Source organism: Python bivittatus, unplaced genomic scaffold (genome assembly GCF_059951505.1).
Source record: "Python bivittatus isolate LINGU-HERP-01145 unplaced genomic scaffold, Pbiv_v1 ctg000480_np1212, whole genome shotgun sequence".
Taxonomy (NCBI): Eukaryota; Metazoa; Chordata; class Lepidosauria; order Squamata; family Pythonidae; genus Python; species Python bivittatus.
The window spans coordinates 29,392,661-29,417,875 of record NW_028277075.1 but is presented as its reverse complement, the minus strand read 5'-3'; the positions used below and the strand labels follow the sequence as shown (position 1 = coordinate 29,417,875).

At 37.1% G+C, this 25,215-nt stretch overlaps 1 protein-coding gene across 2 annotated transcripts in view; it reads left to right on the top strand.

Moving 5' to 3' along the window:
• The window catches only part of SUSD6 (sushi domain containing 6), a 72,337-nt gene that overhangs the window by 25,568 nt on the left and 21,554 nt on the right, over positions 1–25,215 (top strand). For both annotated transcript variants that reach the window (XM_007436726.3, XM_007436725.4), the window contains exons 2-3: positions 3,336–3,512; positions 23,615–23,812. In XM_007436726.3, coding sequence (XP_007436788.2) covers positions 3,392–3,512; positions 23,615–23,812 — 319 coding nt within the window. In that variant the 5' untranslated portion in view covers positions 3,336–3,391. The remainder of the gene's footprint in view (positions 1–3,335; positions 3,513–23,614; positions 23,813–25,215) is intronic.

Here is a 25,215-nt window from a genome sequence, read left to right as displayed (position 1 = left end):
AAATTAGGATCCATCTCTAGACTTGCCTTTTCTGTGTTCATTCTTCCATAGTTGAAGTTTAAATGATTTTTGTCATTGGATTGAAGGATATTATTAGCACCTTGTAGTTAGGAATTCAAAATGTTCCACCTATCAGAATGTCACTTAAATATGCTAAATGCACATTAAAATCACAGTCAATAAATATGTGTGCAATACTGCACCTTTCCTCAGCTAAATGCTGATCAAGTTCATTTCTCAGTTCGAAAACACATTTCAAAATATTTACCATCTTAACTCACAGTAAAATATTAAAGAAATATGTTTAGCACCCAGGCTTGGTTTTTATATAATTCACAATATCTGTAATTGTTTGTAGAACATTTCCCATGTTGAGCTAAAATCTTAAGAAAGAGCTTGCTCATGAATCATATAGTTCGTCCACAGAGCACCAGGAGAATTTTGACATATTAAAGTTTGAGGTCCTCTGTGACAGCCTGATCCAGCCTGTGTTCTGTCTGCATATCTGCATGCAACTTAGACTTTCCTGAGAGATCTGCCTTTTATGACCTAATCGTTTTTTCTTCATTTTTGAAAGTTGGAAATCTAAAATAATGGATAAAAACATTGAACTTCAGTATCACCAGTAATGCTGAACTTCACTTCCACAGCCGTACAAAAAATCACTGATATATTAGATGCCCCCTTGGAAGTCACCAGCTTGCTGGAATCTATCACCCAATTGCAATGCTACTGTAATTGGCAGGTGATTCTGACTCTGTGTGACAAATTGCTCACTGTGGGTTTGCTGCTCACTTAGGTAAGCCTAGGTAAGTTGAGATAAAATGAGAGTGTGTTGATAGTGCTACTGCTTCCTTGTCCAGGCGCAGCTGAAGTAAGCCTGGTCAGAACTGGCTCTGGCTATCTAATCAGAGTGTAAGCAAATTCTGACAGCAGCCCCCCCCCCCCCCCAATTTACAACCTTTCTTGAATTTGCTTGTGGTCCACAATTTGAGAAGCGCTGTGTTACAGTAGCATACCACATCATGCTATTTGTTCAGCAACCTAAAATTTTCAAAACCAGGACCTTAGCTTGCAGACCTTTTCATGATGCTTTCCCTTAGAAATGTTATGGGTTGTACAAGGCACAGTATATAAGTTTGATAAATATTTATTTCAAGAATTATAGTCAATTAAAGCTAAGCAGTATCTATGAACTAAAAAATAGCTTTCCAGACTAACCTGGTGGATTGTCATACTCTGTTTAAATTGTCCTTGTAGCTCTGGGATGAATTCTTTTTTCATGCTGGGCTGTTCTCATAATCTTGAATTGCTTGGAGGGGAATTCTTTGGCTTGGGAATCTGTGAATTATACCCATGTGGCTTACTTAGAACAGCACGTGATATTTTATTTATTTATTTATTTGTTCGTCTATTTTATTTTATTTATTGTCTGCAAAAGTAGACACTTATACTGTGGGATAAAAAAATTCAAATCAGATTCATGCACTCAGAACATGAAAAGAATCATGTTGAGAAGGATATGGCACACATGGTTGTGAACCACCCATGGAAATTCTTTTCTTTTTTTTAGAGTTGAAACAAACAAAGATAATAACAAGACTTTTGAAAGTCTTTCCATGTAATATTATTATCTATAGTTCCTCATTTGCTTCTACTTAATCACTGTTGGAGAATATAAAAACATTAGTAGCATCCTCTTCTCATACTGGCCAGCCAAACCCAAAGCATGAAGACAGCATTCCTCCCCCACTGTGGTTCCCCTGGAATTCAGTATATGAAAATGTATGCAAAATCATGATTTATTTAGTATATGTGAAAAGGGGAAACCACACTGAGCATATTCTGAAAATGTGTGTCTTTAAAAGAGTCATTTAATTCTTGACCAATATTCACAGTGGAGATGGGAGATAATATCAATAAAGAGGCTCTCTGTTTGCTGTAGATTCCTAGCTTTCTTCCTTTTCTTGTGAAAAAAATTCAACTCCCTGAATTCCTAGCCTTTTCCCATCTTTCTTCCCACAAAGGCAGAAATCACCTTGCTTTTGCTTATATATAATTACATTAGAATTGTAATGATTGCTTGAGGGGAAAAAATCCCCATTGCCTGGTTTGAATAGATCATTTGGAGATTAGCTTTAACTTTCCTTGATCTTACATTCCTCATTCTTAGAAAAAAAAAAAATCTGAACCTGCAGTTTAGTGGTTCCACAAGCAAGATAAAAAGTCTCTTCTTTTCCTCTTGCCCGAGCTCCCTTGGGTTGAATGTCATCTGACAACCCTAGGCAGCAGTTGGCATCCTCTTGGTGTTAGGTTTCAGCAGGTCCTCAGATTGGTGCCATCTCCTCGGAGATTGTCTATTTTACAATATCACAGTATTTGAAAGAAGACCAATGTGCATATTTAATAATTAAGAAAATAACTCTCTGATTTGACATACAGTTTTGGTTATCAAAAGAAGTCATCATAGCATTACTTACAGTTGTGTGAAATACATGATTGGCTACCTGAAGCTCTTTACTCTAGGACAGTGTTTCTCAACCTTAGCAACTTTAAGTTGTGTGGACTTCAACTCCCCAGAATTCCCCAACTAGGAGGATGGGTGGCTGGGGAATTCTGGGAGTTGAAGTCCACACATCTTAAAGTTGCTGAAGTCGAGAAATACTACTCTAGGACATGTCTGAATATAGAAGGTGACATACACCATTGGCTTGTATCTAATTATCATTAGGCAAGAAGGAATGATGTCACTCCCTGAATTTAAATAGCTATATCCTTTTGGAATTCATAGTTGTGATGTTTTGATACTTCAGCTTGATTACTGCCTGGTTACCTCTTGTATACAGTCATTTCTTCCGTGTAGCATATATCTGCACACTTCTTTCTCTTGAGAGCTTTGCCATCAGTCTTTTCTCTTCTTTCCAGGAGGCTCATGAAGGATTTTGATTTATTAATCCTAATTGTCTCATTGAGTTTTTTTTAAAGACGGAAGCAAAATTGGTTCAGCAAAGGCTTGAGACAAGGCAGGTTTGTGACAACTACTTGTTTCTTCAAAACAAAATCAGTCTTCCAAGTTCCACTTAAAAAAAAAATGTTTATGTACAATCTGCCTAATACATTCAGATAAGATAGTTGCTTTTTTTGTGGATTCCTAGCTCTTTCTGTGTTTCTTTGAAATATTTCTTTTATCTTGCTGCGTTCCTCACCATCCCAGTGTAATTCAAGACAGGGCCATATCCACTTCCAAGGGTTCAAAATGTTCTGATGATCTTTCTCTTTTCTTTTCTGCACTATGGATGTTTTATCTAACCTTTATTTTTCTCTTTTTGTTGTAGGTAAAATTGGGCTCACCAACACACCTTAAACATTAAAAACTTTTGGTGTCTAAAAGATGTGCCATGGAATGGTAGGAGCAAAGAGCACGACAACATCGTTGCTTGCCTTGATCAGTCATGGGATATTTTTTCCATTCTTTATCTTTAGTTCCTGTATGGTGGAAGGATTGGACTCATGTAAGTAAAATTCTTCCTATCTGTTTCAAGCATATTTCTATCATTCTCTACAATAATTCAGGGCAACTAACAACAACTCTTGAAAAATGGGTTCTTGTCTAAAAGGTTCATGAACCAAACCAAGCCATCGTTTAAGGCAGCTGCATACTTTTAAAAAAACGTGTGTACTCATCAGCATTTGGGGGTGGGGGTGTTTTCTCTGGGTTGCATGCTTGTACATGAAGTGGAGATTCTGATTTCTGCTAGTGACAAGGCTAACCTTTTTGAGTAAGAGTGTGGATACAAGACTGTGGCATTAGATATACTGAGGAAAACACATTTTCAAATCCTGTATTAAAACAACCACTTACTCTATATATTTAAGGGTGGATCTTGTTATTTGCTACATGTGATCCAGAGAATCTGCTATGTAGGTAATACCAACGCATATCATTAAGTTTTACAAGGCAGGCCAATTGTGGTAAAGGTGAAAATATTTCCATGCACACACTCCAGAGGCTAGAGTCAGTAGGACTGCATGGAGCAAACCCTACCCTCCTTCCAAATACTGTTTCCAAGGATACTTCTTTATCTTCCCCCATATAAATTCACTTACTTCAGAAAGGTAGTAAACGAAAGTTGTTGTCGTTGTTGCTGTTGCTAGGTCTTGAGCCTGATGAGGGTATTCCATAGTAGGGTTCAGCATGTCTTTGCAGTGAAGAGCTCCTTACTTTCTACTACAGAAACTAGATGCAATGGGCAGTGTGTCTTGCATTGCCTTCTGGAACTTATTTGTTGCCATCTTTTATAAGTCTCTAAGTTTCCTTTCAGAACTCCCCTGCCAGAAGCTCATTGTCCAATGGATTGGGAGGAAAATGTCATGGGAAAGAGATGGATTAGAATTATCCACTCTTACGTAGATAACATTTAGGATAATGCTAAGAATCTTAACAGCAGGAGAATTTTTTAGGATTATATTGTATATATGTATATATTATGTAACACACACACACACACACACACTGTACAGGTAGTCCCCAGTTTAAGAATGAGTTCCATTCCCAAGGTCTGTCCTTAAGTCGAATTTGTTTGTAGGCCGGAACAGTGTTATTGTATAATACTGTATAAGTAGTATTATGTAATTGACTCAAACCATTGTGTATTTAACTTGAATTTTGCTACAGTAGGCTCCATTCTTAACTATGGGTTGTCCTAAAACCATCCGTACACACACACACACACACGCACACACATACTTATATGTGATGGAATGGAATTATGAAGGCCAGGCTCAGGGAGAAAAACATTTTCTTACATCTCCTGAGGAGCGTGAGAGATACAAGAGGATGAGACTGGCACCTCCCTGAGGAATTCACAATGTGGCTGGCATTACTTGGGAGCTGGGGTTTCAGTCTGGGAAGATTCTTGCTAGAGGTTGTAGCTAATAAACATAGCTGGACTGAATTTACATGGTCTCTTGGAGTTCCTTGGGCTAGGCCTGACAATATATATGTATAATATATTTATAATGGAAATGAAATTTGGACTTTGAAGAAACAGGGTAGAATTCCTTAGACTCCCATGGATAGCCATGAAAGCAAGTAAATGGATTATAGAACAAATCGATCCAGAGTTCTTACTCGAGGCACAAATGACCAGACTTAAATTACTGTATTTTGGACACATTGTATGAAGATCCTGCTCCCTTGAGAAGTCCATAATGCTGGGAAAGATGAAAAGAGAAGAGGACGACCAGCAGCAAGGTAGATGGGCTTGATTATAGCAGTGATGGAAACAGCATTGGAAGACCTGAACAGCCCCATTGGGGACAGATCATCCTGGAGAAGGTTAATCTGTGTGGCCAACTAAAAGTTGGCACTGACTTGTTGGCACATAATCAAGTGGTTGAAATGCCCCAAATTAGCTGCAATATCTACAATCAAGATTGTTCCTTCACAATAGTATTGATAATAATCACTCCACCTGAATATAGATGACTCATTCAAGAGCTCATCAGCATAGTTTTCATAAGCTCCTGTATATATTGCATAATTCCTTGCAGGAAAATGATACACTGTAGGGGGGGAGAAAAGGTTTCTTCATGAGAAAGAAGATTGGCTTTAGAGGTTCCCCCTGGTGCTGAGTGGAGAAATTCAGTGGAATAGAGTCTGTTGGGAATTAGTTGAGGTTCAGAAAGAAGTTGAAGGTTCTAGGTATATAAGCAGCAAAGTTGACCTGCAGCAAGAACTTGGGCCACGTAACCTAATGAGTGAATCTGCATAAGGTTTTGAGTACCACATAAATACCAAATTTGTCAGTTTTCTTGGGAAAATGCTTTTTTTCCCTTGTATAGCAGTTTATTTTTGTACATTTTCACCATGAAAGCTACTGAATGTGTGAGAGTGGAGTGGTAGGTAATAGGTGGGTAAGGACTTTATTTAATAATGTCCTTGTTTTATTTGTGTTTCAAATCCTCTTAATGGGAATATTTAGAAAACAGATAGACATAAGACCATGGTGGCATCATCAATTGACTTTGGATGGTCAAATAACTAAATAGGGTGGACCTAGTTAGTACTGGATGGGAGATCATGAGTAAATCCCAGGACTACAAGCTAAACTGAGTATTCAGGAAAACCTGCTGGAAGTAGACAATGGCAAATGATGTCTGTTTTGTTGCCAAGAAAGTTATATGGAAGTGCCCATGAAATTGCAAGGTGTGAAGGTCAACAAAGGAGACATTATTTTTAGAGACATAAGGCTTTGATGAACTATTTCAGATAAGCTTTAGTTCTGGGATGCCAAAACAATACAAGAGTATTTGATGGCTTCTTATTTTGATGCCACCAGAATTATGAAGAATCCTACCAGATGCTCACTGAATGAAATAAATTTTTGGTGGCATAAGAAGTTTGGGAATTTCAGTAGACACTGTTGGAATAGACTGGTTTCAGAAAAGATCTAATAGTACTTATCAGTGGTCATACTATAAGGAATTTCCTTTTTTAAAAAAAATAGTTTTAAGTGAAATTTTTAATAATAATAATAATAGAAATAAAAACTAAACTCAGAAGGAAAAGTAAAGAAAAAAGAAAATAAAAGGTGTACAGAAAAAATAGAGAAAAGAAAGAAAAAGAAAATAAGAAAAAAAATATTTAAAGAAGTAGTTTCTGATCTTCACAATAAGTACAAACAAACTTAATAAAATATCACTCTATTATATTACATGCAGGTTTCTCTTCTTCCCATAACCTACTCCTTATCCATACGCAAATCCATAAATCATTAATACTTCAGTCCTAATGTCAGCAAAAAGTCCATAAAGGGATCCCAGATTAAAAATGTCTTTCTTTAACCTTGATCAACTTTGTACTCCTTCCTTTTGCTTCTGACAATCTTAAACTTTAGTTCATTCAGATGCTGTCATAGGATTTTTTATCTCTTCCATTTTTCTTTTTCCCATCTCGAAGATTTCTTCAAGACTTTAACCAACTTCTTTTGTAAGTCCAGTAAAAAGTCCTTATCCAGGTCAATTTCTTGGCTTGTCACTTGTATTTCTACTTTAGTTGTTTTCTCTGTCTTATAATCTATAATTTTTTTTTAATTTTCCAGTACTTCTGCAAATTCTTTATGTTCTCATCTTTCTGCATCAGGCAAAATTTGTTTCATCTCTTTATCTCATAAATCTTCCAAAGTGTTCTCTTTCGCATCAGTAATTTGTTCTTTAATATTTTTGGGACATAATCTATTCATAGAAGCATGCATCATTGCCAAGATTGAAGCTGCTATTTTTTGACCCCATTCTTCAAACATCTCTTCAAGTATTTCAAATGTAAAAGCGTTTTCTGTCATTTTGCAAGTTCCAGCGTTGACCAAAGACAAGAGACAAGCTTTTCACTTTTTTTTCCCTTTTCCCTTTCTGCTTGGAATCTTTAGTCCCGTCTGGTGCTCAATTTCTGAATCATAAAGTCTCAGTTTTCTCTTTTGACTTAGAATAGACTAAACATGTTGGTTCCCACAAATGTGCTGCTTACTTATATAATTATTTCCAAAATCTGATAGCAAAAGTCCTAATATTCGATTGTTCCAAGTTTGTCTGGTCCCGTAATTCATTTATAACTTTCTTAAATCAGATACTTATTTAGCTTTTTACCATTTATTTCTAATTCTTTAAGTTCTTAAGCTTATAGTTATTTTTTTAAAATTCAAGAATGAAGGTAAACTCATCAGGTTTTTCAAACTTGTCATTTTAAAGATCTCTAATATCCTTAAGGTAGTTGAATAGGTAATTTCTGAAAATGATTAGAAAGTGAATTAGTGAACTCAGTGTCCTTTAAAAGGCTCTGCCACAGTTGAGAGCATGATGGTTCCCTTCATCTCCTGGCACTCAGACCTGTGGGAAACCACTGTCCTGCAGTCTTGCAATGAGGAGCAGCTGTCCAGAGCAGAAGTGGGCTATCTCCTGTCTTTTCCTTATCCAGAGGTTCTGTGGGACCGGTCTACTTGCCGGTTCTTCAGTCTTAGCTGTAGTCATTGTCTCCATTCATTCAGAGATGTCTTAGCTCTCCATTCCTCGCCTGGAAACAACTATAAGGCATTTCCTTAATGAAACAGTAAAAGAGAGACATGGTGAATCAAAATTGTCCAATTATCCTGGATATCTGTATTACTAAAATACTATAGTGATACAAAATTCTGTGGAATGGTGAATACCTAAAAGCTTGGTAGTAGCTGTTCCCAAAATAAGGCTAACATCAAGACTTTAAAGTCTTTTGCAATTCTTTCATAATCAGAGATATATTCTCTTTGAAGAGTAGGAATATGCAGAATTTGATGATCTGGGACAACCCATTGAGAGCTGAGCTGCCATAAAGAAGGTAGAAGAGGAATTTCCTGACCAAAGTTTCAAAAGTAATTAACAATTATTTGCCGTTGTGTGAATTCCATTTGAGTCAAATTAAGTTACATGTGTGTAGCTTCCCAATGAAAGTCACTTTTAACAACATGCATGCTATAAATTCCACATTACTTCTTCAATGCTTATATTTTGAGCTTATGTACAATTTTTGATCTACAGATAGCTAATCATTGCTGTAAGATATTATTACTGATACCAGTTTCATTCAAGTCACTGCTATCTTCTTATTCTTCATTCCAAAGCTTTTAAGATTAATGTAGGTTTAATCATTTGGAGATGCTTTTTCCATTGCATTTTACAAAAAGAAAGGAAAAGTCAGCTTGCATGGTTTTCCAAAGCAGAATGTACCTTTATACGTTCCATTGAATTGAATGACTTTGTGATACTATTCTGTAGGAAACAGTGGCTTAAACTGCTGATACCATCCAGCCTTAGTCCTGCTGCATTGTATATAAACTATGACAAATGGATGATGGACTTTGTCCTTAGAATTATGTATTTAGAACACTGATCTGTTTACAAAAAACAGCCATTAACATGTTTCAGCAGCTCTTGTAGAATGAATGCATGCTTGTTACAGAATAGGAAATGCAAGAGATAGCTTTGGGGGGAAAATGGAACATTTTTCTCACCATCCCCATTTTTCCATGTATTAGAGACATTTTTCCCCCTCTGTATTTTATCCTAGTGGAACTGTCGCTTTCAGGGCTGTTTTATAATCCCATGTCTAGGTTTTATAAATTCTCCTCAAAAACCTATTCATGCTGTATTACCTAATACCCAGTTCTAAAGCACAAACAAGATATTACAATATTTGAAGTGCTTAAGATGCAAACACACTGAGTATGTTTCTCCTTCTTAATAAAAGTGTTATGTAGAATTACATTTATCAAGAATATCTCTGCATTGGTGAAGGAGAAAGATTTTGTTACTTTTTCACTGGAAGGAAGAATTTAACAAAGGGTGGGGTAACTTTTGAAAATGCATTATTGATGGTACTGAAATTTGCAGGGAAAAAAGGGGGGAATTTATTTCTGTCCTCTACTGCCAGTGAGGACATCCACAGTATCTCTGTGAATGGAAGTAGCCATTCTGTTTGTGGAAGAACAATTCTGGATCTAATGCTTATAGTCGCAAACAATGCAGGTTTCACAAAAAGGAAGACCATAATTTAGACTCATATTATTATAAAATTATTATACACTTTTTGGACTACAATTTACTTTATCAGATGTGTGTAATATTATGGGAATGTGACTTTGTGCTTATTGTCCTATATATTGGTTTGTCTAACTAATGACTAGTGAATTCTTCCTTGATTTGAAATTATAACAGACTGGAAAAAAAATGATTTCTTCCCCTTGGGAGAAGAATTTTTAAAAGGGGGGAAGTCTCCTGGAAAGTCCTCTGTGAGACTCTGCAGTAGTTTAAATCAGTATTTCATCCATATTTTTTCTCCTTTTATGGATTTGAGGATATTCATGAGAGTGGCCACTAGAGAGCAAGGGAGAAGATAAAGACAGAACATAATAGAGCATAACATATAGAAAAATAAAATGAGTATTGATCATTTTTGTTTTGTTTTGTTTTTTGCAGAACTATGTTAAACAGTCAATCTTCTGTAAAGTGATGAAATATTGTTAGTAGTATGTTACACAGGAATTATACAGAACTTCAGGTACAGGGTAGCAGGACCCTCTGTACTATGCCCTCAAAACTGATAGTTCAGGCTGCCTTACCTTCTTCCTTCCCCGCTGATTGCTTCCAAGCCTGCTCAGTTTTCTTCTGCTCCCTCAGCTTTCTTGGAGTAACAAATGGGCATTGATCTGTAAGACTATTGTTTGAGGTCAAATTCTGAGGCTTCTGAAGCTTTGTTTTCTATTATCATAGCCAAAGTAAGTAGTCAGGGATCAATCAGCCTATTGAGGATACCAGATTCTACATAGATCATCTACTCTATTTTACAGCAAAAGTGTCTGTGAATTTAAAATAAGTACTGGTTTGTGTGCACCAATGCCAAAGATGTCTGGCAGACATCTGCAAAGCTGCTTACCTCCAAGAGACTGGAAAATTTTTATTAGGTCCATGAGGAAGAATGTAAATTCCTTTTTCAATATCCCTTCCAAATCCCCTTGTTTTAGCTGCCCCCCAGATTAAACCCAGAGCCAAGCCTCAGTCAACTTCTGTGGGTTATGAGGGAAGGGAAGTCACTGTTGTGGGGTAATGGAGCTACTTGACGACAGTCATCTCCTTTAACAATTTCAAACTATCAGGCTTGTTTATCAACCTGCTAGCATTTCCTCTGGGAGAAAAGAGTTTTCTTACTTTCCCATCTTAAAAGAGACAGCAAAGGTCCTTCTTTGTGAGACTTATGCCCTTTTAGCAAAGCACCAAAGCGTTTGCACAGTCAGGCTTATAGCCAGATACTTTACATTGCATAAAAATGCCTAGGTCAGATCCACTAAGTTGTCATATTAAATCCATAGTCACATAGAGACTCCAACTTCTGAAAGTAATGATCTGTCCAGACCAAGACTTCAGATGAGATGCAAAAGATAAGAATGACTGCAAAGTGCAGAGTCCTCACGTGTATCAGCTATCCATTTCTTAGTGAAAATGCTATTTCAGTGAAGATACTAGTTTTTCAGGTTTGGCAGGCAGCCTCAAATCCATTTCTTCCAGTGATCTGAATCCATGTGATATCATGGATAATAGTGACAGTAGTGAAAGCTCTAGGAAAGTTCCCAGAAATCCTGGGTTTGACATTAACAGTCTTCCTCAACTCATCAACTTATATTCAGTTCAAAATGGGAGGCTATTACCACAGATTCCTTGGTGTTTACCATCAATTGCCCAGGTTGTCACTTCTCAGAATTCATGGAGAACTGGTCTTTCAAGGCAGTTGGTCTTGAAGATTCAGTGTTACCTCTGGGTTGCAGGCAGTATGACTTCAAATATTAATTGCTGTGGAGCAACAGTGGATGAAGGGCGTTTCTCTATCTCCTGCTTGTCAGGATCCCAGAAGCAACTGGTGAACTATTGTGAGAAATAAGTGCTGGACTATTGTCAGCCCTGCAAGGTAAGCCAGATCAGAAAACAGACACTACAAGACTACCCAAGTGTACTTCATTGTTATAGGATATAACAACAGAATCTTGAAAGTCTGCCAGAGTTTCCCTTTGCCCCCTCTTATACCACACACACTCAAGGCAGGATTATTTTGAGTCTCTTTCTCATGCCTTCTCCTTTCTCAAGTCTGAGTTGTTGTCTACTTTCTCATAACAATGCTTATAATAGCTGTTGCATACCTTTGTTAAGGCTATCTCTGTGTTCCTCTACAACTGTGATGGACCTTGGCCTGACCCAGCAAGGCTGATATTGAAGTGGGTTAAGCATTTCATATTTGTTTCTGATTTGAACATTTATTGCACTACCTGTCCCACCCACAACAAAATATTGGTTGTTATCCTTGGGTTCCTAAGTGCTTGATCTTTTTCTCATTACTTGTCATTTTCCCTTGATTTTTTTCCCTCTTCCACTCATGATATATTTAGTTGAAAAACTATCCAACCTATATAATCCTGTGAAGCCGCCAATACCACCCTGGAGTTTATTTAACGTGCTGCCTATCGGCTTTTTGAATAAGCCTGTATTTAGTTCCATGTTAACTATGGGTCTTTGTTGACCTAAAAGATTGCCTTTGTCATCTTAATAAAGTATTACTTTGACCAGATATAATATCCTACCTAAGGTGGTATCTTAGGTTATTTCATGATAATAACCTAAGCTGGTGTCATTATTTCATTGTGAGAGTTATTTAATCATTACTCTCTTCAAATGTTGCCTTTTTTATCCATCAGCTATGCCTCTGAAGCATTCTTTTGATATTTTACAATATCACAATATTGGAATACTGGAGAATACACAGACTTTCCATAGTATGAACTAGGAAGGATCCAATTCCAATGAAGAACATTGCAGTGCTCTGCCCAGCCACACTGATTTAGCCATTCTCGGGATGATCTGAAAGTTCTGTACAAGTAAATTAGGTAGGCATAATCTGTTTCAGAATTCTCTGGTATAGGACATTTTGTACATACCTAGTGTAAGCCACTTCTTTATTTGCTGCCAGTTCTAACACGGGTCTGTGAAGTAGATGCCATCAGTGATACATCTTGATTATTTGATTACCAAATAAGACCCCCATCACAAATCTACTGTCATTCCACCAGATCATCAGATTCTTCAGAGCTCTTTTTTGCATATCTCTCCTTGACTTGTGCAGGATTCCAGCTTGGTTGGAAACCTCCCCATTTATCCAACATAACCATTTCAACAGTAGAAGCAGGATGGAAGTAATGCTTGGCAGGAGTGTTCTCTTACCTATGCTTATGTAATGGGATACCTGTCCTACTTCCATTCAGATAAGTCTTGCTATTTATCCACATGTTTGATGCCCATATACAGTAAAGAAAAACAGATTCCTTACATATAACTGTGGCTCCTTAAATGACATCCTTGCATTCACAGTGTCACAGAATTTATACCAGTTTTTTCTGTTTCTATGGCTATGGAAAATAGTTCTTGGCCATCCTCCCTGTGGTTTCCCTTTATGTATTCAAGCCTGGCAATTATGTCTCCTCTCAGTCTTCTTTCCTCCAAACTGAATATTCTACATTCCTTCAACAGATTGCAATTGGCAGAAGGAATAACCTTGATGAACAGCAGGAATTACTGCAACCAAGATAACAGTCGGATAAAAGAAATCTTGATTCCAGGGCAGAAATGTAATTTAAGAAAGCATCTCAGGCAGGACCCTCCCTAGTTCTCACAAAGATAAAGGGAGGGAGGGAGGGGAGAAGTGTATTCAGACTTGCAATATTCTGTTAATATAACATTAGCATTTATAACTTTGGTTTCCTAGTTTGGTCTACCTTGAAGGGCTGACACTGATTCACATATAACCGAACCTACAATCCTCTTGTCAGACTCTTCTGTTTAAGGTACACTGTGGTTTTTCAAAGGCTGCTTAGACATTCTTCAGACAGTGGGAGAACAGATAAGAACTCTGCTCAGGAGCATGTGCTCTAGAGGCAAAAATCACCAGCAGCTCTAAAAGATTCTGACAGGGAGTTTGCACAGTCCCATCATCCATACATTGAATATAAAAATAGCCACTCAAGTTACAATTAAGTAATGTGCTGTTCTGTATGAAGTCAAATAAGATCTTAATTATAGAATTGATATGTAAACAAAACCAATTAGCTGATTGCTCCCTGCATTTCTACTTAACTTTGAATATTGCTTAGTTTTCTGACTATTGCAGTTTGTTTGATGAGAGCAAAAATGTTGTAGTGTCAGCTTAAAAGATATTCCTTTATATCCATCTTCACTGTACTGCTGGGACCTTTGGTAAAATGATACTTTCTAAGTCATCTTTTCAGTGTAGCTGCGATATAGCTGTGGAATGGAAATAACTTTTAAACACTGAAACATTCATCTACTAGGCCAGTAGCTTAATCCAGTAGTGTATTCTGCCAATTAATGTGTTTTTTCACCTGTTCAAATGTTAGCTATTTTCCACTCACATGAAGGCTCTGTATGAGGTTCTGCGTGTGTGGTCTGCACAGAGCCTTCTTCAAATTCCTAAAAATTAGAGGTGGGGAAAGGTAGTGTTTAAAAGAAGACAAACATTTCAAGTCTTCATAAGATCCTCTTTAATGCAACATTTGGAAATATAAAAATCACAGTTCTATTCTATCAATGGAAATGTTGTCTTCTATAGCTCTGAGATAGTTGATGGCTTTTGGGTTTTTCAGAAGTTCTGTACCTTGCTGTGTATGGATATAAAGGTGCCAGTGAAGAAGTATGCTTCCCAGTTTTATTGTTTACATGTTTGCTTGTTAGATTGATACATCACCTTTCTTCCAAGAGCTCCCAGCAACTTAGATGGGCATTTCCCTTCATTTTATTCCCACAGTATCATCCCTGTGAGATAAGTGACGGCTAAGTGGCTGTCCCAAGCCACCCATTAGGTTTCTATGGACAAGACTGGCCTAGAACCTTGGTCTCCCTAATCCCACATCCTTAATCACCATACTGACTCTCACTACTTTTGAAAATTATCAGTGAAGGGCTTGTAATGCAGTGTTTATTAAAATGTCCTAGGAATATCCTTAACTTCTGCAGAGAGAATAGAATTTTTTAAAATGTGGAATGTTTTGTCATGAATGTAAAGTGAGTGAATGTTGGGAGGAGTATTTTACACATATGCATGGGAGTATTGTGAAATGTTGAAAAATGGAACTCAACAAATGCTACAAATGGTTAAGTATCCCTGAAAAATAAATACTGTGAGAATGTTTAAAAAATGGTATGTGGTAGCTAGCGTAGCTAGTATAACTGGAAAAACATTAAGATAGGGTTTGCTTATGGAGTAACCATGCAAGTTATTTAACTGTGTATGAGATTCCATCCATACCTCATGATTGGGAGTACATTGCTATTGTTTACCTGTACAGAGGAAAAGATAGCCAAAGTGAATGCAAGAACTGCAGAGGGCTAATTTTGTTAAGAGTTTTGGGAAGGTGTTTGGCAGTTTTCTGATTAAAAGAATATGAAAAATGACAATGAGCCAAATTAAAAAGTGCAGTGTAGCTTCGTACTGGGCAGAAGGTATACAAACCAAATTTTTACTTTTCAATAGGTCATTGAAACGTGTAAGAATGTGAGAAAAAAAGCTTATTGTATGTTTGTTCATTCAGTGAATGTGTATGATAAACTAAATAGAATTATGGAATTTTCCATGACTATAGTTGAAGTTTGTTGCTAAATGTAGTAAAGGCAGTATATGATGGAAGAAGAGCATGTGTGAGAAGAAATTAAATGCTTAGTGAATGGTTCAACACTGAGCAGAGACTAAGAGAAAGATGTAGTTCTTTAATACAGATAGTCCTTGCTTAATGACCCTAATTGGGACCGGGATTTCCATCACTAACCAAAGTGGTCGTTAGGCGAAACATCCCCTGACCATGCCACTTAGTGTCAGCAATTCTGGTAGTCCAGGTTGCGGTCACTAAGCAAGGACCGCATCATCGTTAGGCAAGGACCTCACACTTCTCCTGCCCTGCTGCTCTTGCCTCCACTTCAACTCCCCCCACCCATCTGTCTCCCCTCCCCATCCCTGCCCTTTGGGCCACCCTGCACTCCACCGCCCCTGCCACCCACTGCTGCTCCCAGCTGACCTCTGTCATCTTTCTCCTGCTGCTGATGAGGTGTGCCTGGCTGAGACAGCTGCTGGCCCTTCGCAAGACCATGCAAGGCTTCCCCAATGCCTAGATTGAGATAAAGCAGTTGTCTCAGGACACAAACATCGGCAACAGCTATTTCTGTTGTGCTGGTGACAATCTTTGGCATACCTTAAGTTCCATCCTAGATGATTCATCTTATAGCCCTTACAATTCCCAAACAATACAACTGACTGCAGAGTCAGGAGTTGTAGTCTGGCCCATTTGAAAAGTGCAAGGCTGGGGAAGTCTGACTTAAATTATAAGCATGATCTTCAGATAAACATTGTATAATCCTTAGAATCTGAGATTTCATTTAATGAAAGAATAGGTTCTCATTTTTATGGCTGTGGTAAAGATGCATAAAATCTTGCAGAAAGTTTCTTAAAACACTAAATGGCTGCTTTGAGTGGGATTTTTTTTTCTAGCAGTCAGACAGTATGACTTCATGTGATAGTCTTAAGACTGATCAATGCACTGCATTGTGAGGAGCCCACTCAGACCTGCTCTGCTATGATTTCAGTTGTTCCAGGGTGTAACTGTTAGCAATCTAATAGCGTATGTATAGAGTTGCAAAAGTCTCTCATTCTAACAATTGATCAATCTAAATCCTGTTCCCTTGTAAAAGATAGCTTAGTGTCATCTTTAAATGGGATGTAATTCCCTTGTGTTTTTAAAATCCAGGGGCTCCCTCCACTCAGTTTGAGAGACTTAAGGATGAGAAAAGTGAGTTTAAGAGGAAAAGTTTTCTGATACTTGAGCTGTTTGTGTTGGAAACATACAGTACCTATAATACAATATAAAAATAGAAGGCAAGCTGTTTTTCCCAAGTACTCTGCTGTAAGTCATTAAGAGTGCCCTGCAGGTGGTGCATATGTGTTCTGAAAAGTTTCTTTACTCAAGCTGGTATCCTCTGAATGTATTGGGAATTCTGGGAATTATAGTCCTCAGCACATTTGGAATGTACTAGGTTGGGAAAGGCTGTTCTAGGAGATAGGTTAGCACTCTTGTTGCTCCATCTTGCCCATATTCAGCTGGTTTCCCCTGTAGGGACCCAAGAACAAATATGGTGATCTTGTTTAATTTCTTTCTGATCCTGCAGCAGAAAGAAATAGCCACTCCTTTGTTCAAGAGCCTTGTGAATGCTCTCTTAGAACACACTTCTTTTTGCTTACTCTATTTTAGCTAATAGAGTGCATCTCAAAAATTGTTTTAAGTAAGGTTGATTTTGTGCAAACCTTATACATTCAACTGTGGATAAAATAAAACTAGCACAAAATAGTGGAATCTAAATTTGTATGAATATGATGGAAATTTTAATTAATTGAACTAGGTTTAATTATGTGCCATCAAGTCAGTTTGACTCTTAGCAACTACATAGATAGATCTTCTCCAGAATGATTTGGCCATTCAGATAATCCAAGGGTGCACCCATTACCTCTGTAATTGAGTCCATCCACCTTGCTGCTGGTTGTTCTCTTCTTATCTCTCCTTCCACCCTTCTCAGCATGTAGACTTCTCAAGAGAGCCAGATCTTTACATAAGATGTCCAAATATGATAAATTTGAGCTAAGTCATTTGTGCCTTGAGTGAGAACTCTGGATTGATTTGTTCTGTGATCTATTTGCTTGTTTTCTTAGCTATCCATGGTATTCTCAGGAGTCTTCCTCAGTGCCAAAGTTCAAAAATGTCAGTAAATCTTTCTGTCCTGCTTCTTCAGAGCCAACTCTCACTTCCATAGAGTGTCACAGGGAAATCATTATTTGCACTTGTAGGTATAGACATGTCATGGTATTTGAATATCTTTTCCAAATTCTCAATTGCTACTGTACCAAATGCTAGTCTGTAGCACATTTCTTGACTGCTAGTTCCTTTACTGTTGGTAGTCAATCCTAAAAGGCAGAAGCTATCCATCACTTCAGTATCTTCATTGCCAATTCTAAGGCTGGTTGTTCTACCTGTTGTCATTAACTTGGTTGTCTTAATATTTAAATTTAGCCCAGTTTTTTTCCCCTCTACTGTGTTCCTTGATCTTTACTGCTAGAGATTCCAGATCATCTGCATTTTCAGCTATCAGAGCAGTGTCATCAGCGTAACACAGGGATGCTTCTGTAATTTTGGAACAACACTCACCTTCTTCCAGTTCAGCCTCCCTCAGTATACATTCAACATATAGGTTGAATAAAAAAGAGAGAATAAACAGTCTTGTCTCACTTCCTTGTCAGTCTGAAGCCAATCTGTTTCACCATGTTCTATCCAGACTGTGATTTCCTCTGCTATGTATAGGTTTGCACGAACAGTATAAAATATTCCGGGATTTTTCTGGCATTTTCTTAAGTACATTCCACAACTTGACATGAGCAACACTATCAAAGGCCTTTGTACAATAAATGAGACATGTATGGACCTCTTTTTTATATTCTTTGGCTTTCTCAATTATCTAGCATGCATCAGCAATAATGTCTCTTGTTCCTCAGGCTTTTCTAAACCAGTTTGAATGTCTGGCATCTCCCTTTCTATGTAGGCCTCTCATCTGTGTTGGATAATCCTAAACATTATTTTGCTAGCATGTGAAATTTAGGATATTGTATGATAGTTTGCACACTGTGTTAAATCTTTCTTTGGTATTGTTATATAGACTAATATCTACCAATGTATTGGCCATTGTTTTGTTTTCCAGATTTGCTGGCATAGTTTGGTTAGAATCTTTGCAGATTCATCTTCTATTGCTTGCCATATTTCTGTAGATATTCCATCAATTCCTGTAGCCTTCCAACTTGGTAATAACCAGAGTGCTGATCTAACTTCATGTTCTAGAACTAGAGATTCTTGTAAATAGGGAAAATCTAAGATATCTTGGATGTTGATATCTCTATTGTACAGAATTTCAGTATACTCCTTCCATCTTTGTTTAATCTCTTTTGAATCAGTTATTCTCTGTCCATTGGTGTCCTTTAGCATACTAATTGAAGTATGGAATTATCTTCTGAGTTCAGAGATCTCATGGAAGATTTTCCTTGTTTCTCTGTGTCTATTTTCATCTTGATGTCTTTACAGATGTGATTATAATACTACTGCTTGTCTCTTCTAACAGCTCTCTGAAATACTTTGTTAAGTTCCTTCCTGAGATCTTTGTCTTTCTTCACTTTGGCTTCTCTTCTGTGCAATGTCTGCCATCATTTCTGACATACAATTTATTTTCTTCTGTTTCCTGATCTTTGGCAGTCTCTTTTCACATTCATCCTAAATAATGTCTTTGATTTCATTCCACAGTTCCTGTTAATGAGGCTCAGGACTTCAAAGTGATTCCTGATGTTCTCCTTGAAAATATGAGCATATACTCAAGATCATATCATGGAAACTGGTTGGCTTTGTTCTACTTGATCTTAAATTGGAACTTCCACATAAGCAGTTTGTGATCTGTTCCACAATCAGTTCCAGTCACATTTCTGCTCTTAAAACTGAGTTCTTCCACCTCTGTGTACCAATAATATAACCAATTTGATTTCTGTGTACTCAATCTGGTGATGTCCATGTATATAGATGTCATTTTGGTTGTTTGAAGACTGTGTTACCAATTAAGAAATCACTGAATTGGTAGAAACTTGCAAGTCATTCTCCTGTTTCATTTCTGTTTACTAGGCCATATAGTCCAGCTATGTTTTCCTCCTCAATTTTAACTAGGTATCCCTATTAATTATTAGGTTGTAACTCAAAACTTGGCAATATCAAATGTTGAGATTGTAGTTAAAGGTGTTACTGTAGCCATGGCAACAAAATCCCTGAATCTATCATAATTTTTACCACTTTTGTTTTTAGTGAAGGTTAATGTTGAGACTTGCCAGTGTTGTCTGAGGATTACTAAGGAAACAAATGAATGAAGGATGCAACAGCTCTGGTGTGCAGCTGTTAAGTGCAGGTGTGCTTTGGAAGCAAAGTTGAAAGAATCTTTTGTGATGTTCATCTGCCTCCATCAGAACTATTCCCTGTCTTTTGCAGCTTTTCATCCTGCTCTTCCAGTTTTTTTCATCGAGACACCCAAGTTTTCAAATCATTACCTTTCCAGTGCCAGTTTCTTCTCCTTCTATTACATTGACTTCAGAAACTATACATCTCTCAGTTCTGCAATTTGAGTTTCAAAGATGGTGATACACATCCAACTTGCTCCCATTGCTGCAGTAGTGTCAATATTCTGTAAACGATCACCTATGTCAGAACAAGGATTGAGTAGAACAACAAAAAATAATAAGCATGGAAATCAGTGTGCTGAGAAAAACTCAAAGCCTTCATAAACATCTCTTCACTCACCCTGCTTTGAAATCCAAGGGCCATCTTTTCAGTACTGTAGTGATAATCAGTTCACATTCTATAATAGCAATAGAGGCTTCAGTAAATATAATCCAGCAATATTCTCTCCATTTTTTATGACATATAACATAATCTCCTCAACCACTCTCATCCTAATGGGAACAATTGTTTGCATTGCCGTACTTCATTTTTAAATATGTAGAAGTCATCCATGGTGGTAGAAGGAAAAACAGCTCATTAGACAATGTATTATCTTATATGGAAGGATTTACATTAAATAGAATTGTTCGGCATTGCAAATAATTACTAAGGAGACAAATATCCACCACTTGCTACATTTGCTTGTGAGACTCATTTTTGCTATTCTCTCTTCTTTAGCATTAAAAGCCTGTTGACACTTAATGGAAATAACATTACTTCATCTTCAGTGAGATCTGGTGGAAAGAGTATTTGGGAGAGAGGCAATTCTTGCTGGTTCAGAAAGTGCCTCTTCCGGCAAGTGGTTCAGATATTTTTAAAGGCCTGTCTATACTGACCTATTGCTTGCATTTGAGATGAATGTTGTACATTTTCTTTCTCTGTATGTGACTATATAGTATTGGCTTTCTAGATTTGATCTTACAATTATTACCAAGTTACTTATCTGAAAGTATTGTTACTGTTGTCACATTCCACAATTATAATAAGATATGAAATTATAAAGGATGGCTCTATTGCTGAAAATACAGTCTTAACTTGTCAAGATAAACATGCTACAGAAAAACATTTTAATAGAAAGTTTTGTGTCTAGCATAGCTTCCTCCATGGTGTGTTAGTGGCAGAGGGTTAATGAGCACGTGGTAATCCTAGTGTTGCATGTTAATTAAGGTAATTCAACTCTGTGCTTTTTGTGAATCTCCAGCTGGTGATTGCATTGGCGCAAGACTGTAATTAGTCTTTATTTCCCTTTTGATGTCTTTTGTTTAAAAAAGTTTTAAAGAAGCCTGGAATGATTAGGCACATTTTATCCTGTGTATGTAACTGAATCTAATTACATAAATGTACAGCTATGATTACATAGACAAACCCTTTTCATTGAGTATGATCTCATTTATTCATTTTAGTTTATTAAAGAAGACTCTTCTTCATTATGCATTCTTGATAGAGAAACAGTAATTTTTCAATCAGTTTTGAATATGAAGAAGACCACAGTGGAGCAACTAATACTTGATTCTTTACTGTAAATTCAGTGTTCAGAATAAAACTACAGTACACCCTCAGTGTGGAAGAGTCCATTAAAGCCAAATGTTTGTTAAATGGCAAATGGGATTTTTTAAGTCTAAAAACACTCCTTTATGAGCAAAACTGCATTACTTATAACTGTGAATACCCATTGTAAGCAGAAGCAGTGAAGAGTATCTGATCTGCTAAGCAGTGGATTTTGTTCATTGTTCAGGGTAAAGCGTTACTATCTGAAATTGGATCCAGTCGATTTTGTCTGTTAAGTAGATGGGTTACTGTAATCGGAATCCTAGTTGATTGGATTGGCTTATAAATACAGTAAGTAAATAAATAAATTTAAAATGCAGAAATTCCCATTAAAAGTGCAGTAGTAACTAAAACAAGTTATATTTAAAGCTCATTACAATGTACATAAAAAGACATCTCTAGGTAAATCTTTGATTTCATCACAAAGCAGCTTGAGCTACATCTATCCAAGCTATTATTGTGACACTTTGGGACAGATGTTACCATGCTGAATTCACCTGAACTTCTGTGAAAATGCAAGGGGACAAGGAGAGTTAGATGGAGGAATGCAAGTTATTCCATTTTACTAATTTATAGCAAAAACAACAGAATCAGGTGGTACCTTAGCAAATACAATGTGGTGTAACATTTTCTAGTTTACAACCATGTTTATTGGGTGTTTGACTTGTTGTATGTCAGGGGTACATATATACTTGCCGTGCAAAAAAGCTCTTAATGCATCTGGTGACCTCTATTGTAGTACATGATGCTTACACTCTATTTATCCTTTAATGGACCAGAAGATGCTTTATGGCGTTATTCTTATAGTAATTGATGGTTTTTAATTCTTCAGAGTTTTATTATCTGTTAGCTTCTACTGTTGCAAGGTTACCTGAATTTTCATATTTATAATAATATTGATGGGAGATGGCTGTTAATATCTGGCCATTTTCAGATTTCTGCAAGGAGGAAAATAGCTTCGTTTAGTATGAAAAGGTTATGATTTCAATTTCATAGGTGAGATGGGACATATGTAGTCAGATTATTTATAGGTTGTGATAGCTTAGATGAGGCTGAAACAAGTATTTTTATAATGAAATATAAAAGTCATCAGTGGTACAATAAGCTAAATGGTTCTGTAGAAATAGACCTGCATTCCAATATGTGGTTAGATTTTATGTTCCACTGGAAGTTTTTGCTACGTTTCCTAGAATAGAATGGGCTGGGCTGGGCTGGGCTGGGCTGGGCTGGGCTGGGCTGGGCTGGGCTGGGCTGGGCTGGGCTGGGCTGGGCTGGGCTGGGCTGGGCTGGGCAGGAAAGATTAGACAAACTAACAGAGATGGCTGGATTTATGAACTATTGCAGATGTTTTTATCTCTGCATTAATAAAATAGTTTCCTATTTGGACCTTTAAAAAGCTTATGAATAGATATAGTCTACTTTGAGCTGCTGGTTTTTAAAAAAATCATCATTTGTGGATGGTCTTCTGAAGAACAAACTGCATACAGTAAATACCTATTCTTGGTTATTGGTAGGTTTGTTTGTTTTGGTGAGAATTATTAGTGGAATAGCATGGATGAATGGATTTCAATCTTTTACAACCACCTGCCTTTTCTGCTGAAAATTGCCCCAAACCAACTGTGTTCTGGCTTGTGCTGTTCAGGATAGGTATATGTTTTCAGCTACATAAAACAACAAGTTCAAATTCCTGTTTACCTTGGCCTTGGGGGAAGATCTGGATAAGCATAATCAATATCAAAATCTGTTGAATGCTCATTCATAGTTAGAATTTTGTTCTCTTCACTAACTCTGTTCCTAGCAGTTAATACTTGCTTACAAGTGACAGACTGTAAAATGGGCTATCGATATATACCCACAGTAGTGTATGGAAGGTGAATGTATCAGCTAAGAACTTTCTTTTTTGTCATGTCCTCTTTTTATTCTTTGCCATGTCTTCTTACTGTTACTTGAGAATTTTCCTAGTGACTTTGAATGGGCATATTGTTAGTGCAACAAACCTCTGGAATGAGTTCAGATAATTGTGATGGTCACCAGAAGCATTGATTGCAAACAAAAATTCAGCAGCAACAGCTCCTTTAGGAAAGATTTCTGGCTTTTCAGTTATCAGTCTAAAAGCAAGATACATTAAAAAAAATAGAACCTGCTACAGGGTATATTAGATTACCACTTTTGGGGGTGAAGATTGAGGTTTTGCCCCACCATTTATTACTAATCTCCTTCATAGTAGCAAGACAAGAGTGCACATATTTGTTGCATTTTGGTGTTTGTTGAAATGCAGTAGTGCTGTGGGTCTGGTTTATTATATCTTTTAATAGGATTTATTGCTTAAAAGCTGGAATCACAGTTTCTGTTTTCCTTTGCAGTCTGTCCACAGCCATCCAAACCTGAGAATGGAGGTTATAAATGTCACCCAACACCTTGCAAAGATCCACTGACATCTGACAGTGTCATAGAGTATTTCTGTGACAAAGGCTACCTGTTGAAAGGAGATTACAAATATTTGACTTGCAAGAATGGCAAGTGGAATCCAGAACTGGAGGTTACCTGTAGACTTAGCCAAGGTCAGTGTGTCTGAGTGTGAATATGCTCACTTTTCCTTTCTGTGCTGCTGTTTTTGTCCAGTGTTTTCAGATACTGACATAAAGTCAGTATCTAGTTACACTTCAGGAAAGTATTTGGATAAATTTTCTCTAAAGAGAAATCTTCATTCCAAACTTCTTTCAGTCCTCTACCAGTTTAGCTATCATACAGTATATTCCCCATGTAATTCAGGAAACTGTAATTTGCAGAGATACAGAAAATATTGCCTAATATTTGCAGCTATTCTGACCCCATATCCGATACTGCGCGCGCGCACACACACACACACACACACACACACACACACAAACATAATTTCCAGAGAACATTTCAAGAAGGGGGTGATTATTAAACTAGATTAAAGTAATAAAAGGGTATTTCACATATATGTTGAATGCTTTGATTTTTTAACCAAGTTTTTTTTTAAAGTGCAGCCCTTTGAAGTAGCCATTTCTTGGACTGGGAAAGGCTTAGATCATGTTGGTTGGGAATTCTGTATGTTGTTGCCTAGTAGTAGTTGAATATGGCTACAGTGAAATGGCTCAACTTTATATGTTGCAGTGCCTGCCCTCTTGAACAAAATCATCCCAGAGAGTCAAATGGCCCCTACCGTGGCATTGTTTAAGCAAGCCATGAAGACCTGACTCTTCCCCTAGACCCTGGGTTAGGGTGTGTGGTGACCCCCTTTTGGGAATATGGATGATTGAGGTTTATGTTTCTATTGCTCCCTTAGGATGTCTTCTAGAGTGGATGGCCATAGTAAATTGAATAAATTAAATTAAATTTGTATATCTTTTTGGTAGGTTATGGTATGTTTATTATTTTAATATTGTATGCCACCCATTCTGGAGTTGGATGGCTTTAGAAATTTGACAGATAAATAAAGCAAGCACATAGCAATTTAATTGTAGAAGTATTTTGAGGAAGGGAGTTTTTGATACAACTTGATCATCGCCTGCTGCAGAAGAGTCTTCTTTACACCATCTTGTCTCTCTTGAAAAGAATTTTCTCAAAAGCAACTTAACAATTGTGTCTTGCAAGATTTTTCACCAGTTAGATAAGAATTCCTTTCCCATGATATGAAGCCAAAAAAAATAAAAATATTTCCCATGTAGCTTTAATTGACCAGGGAGCACTGGAGCAGCAGCAGGAGAGGAGTGTATGTCATTTAATAGAAATTTATGGGAAGAAACAAATTCTCTGAAGATCAGATGAATGGTGAAGCTGAAATGTTGATGTATACATTTTTTTACCTTCTCCAAAAAAAAAAAAAAAAAGGTTTAACATAATCGGAAAAATACCAATCTCCTTATTGTCAAGCTTTGACTTGGCAATGGAATCTTCCCACAACATTCTACTTATAGTTTCCAGTGATGCTGATTTA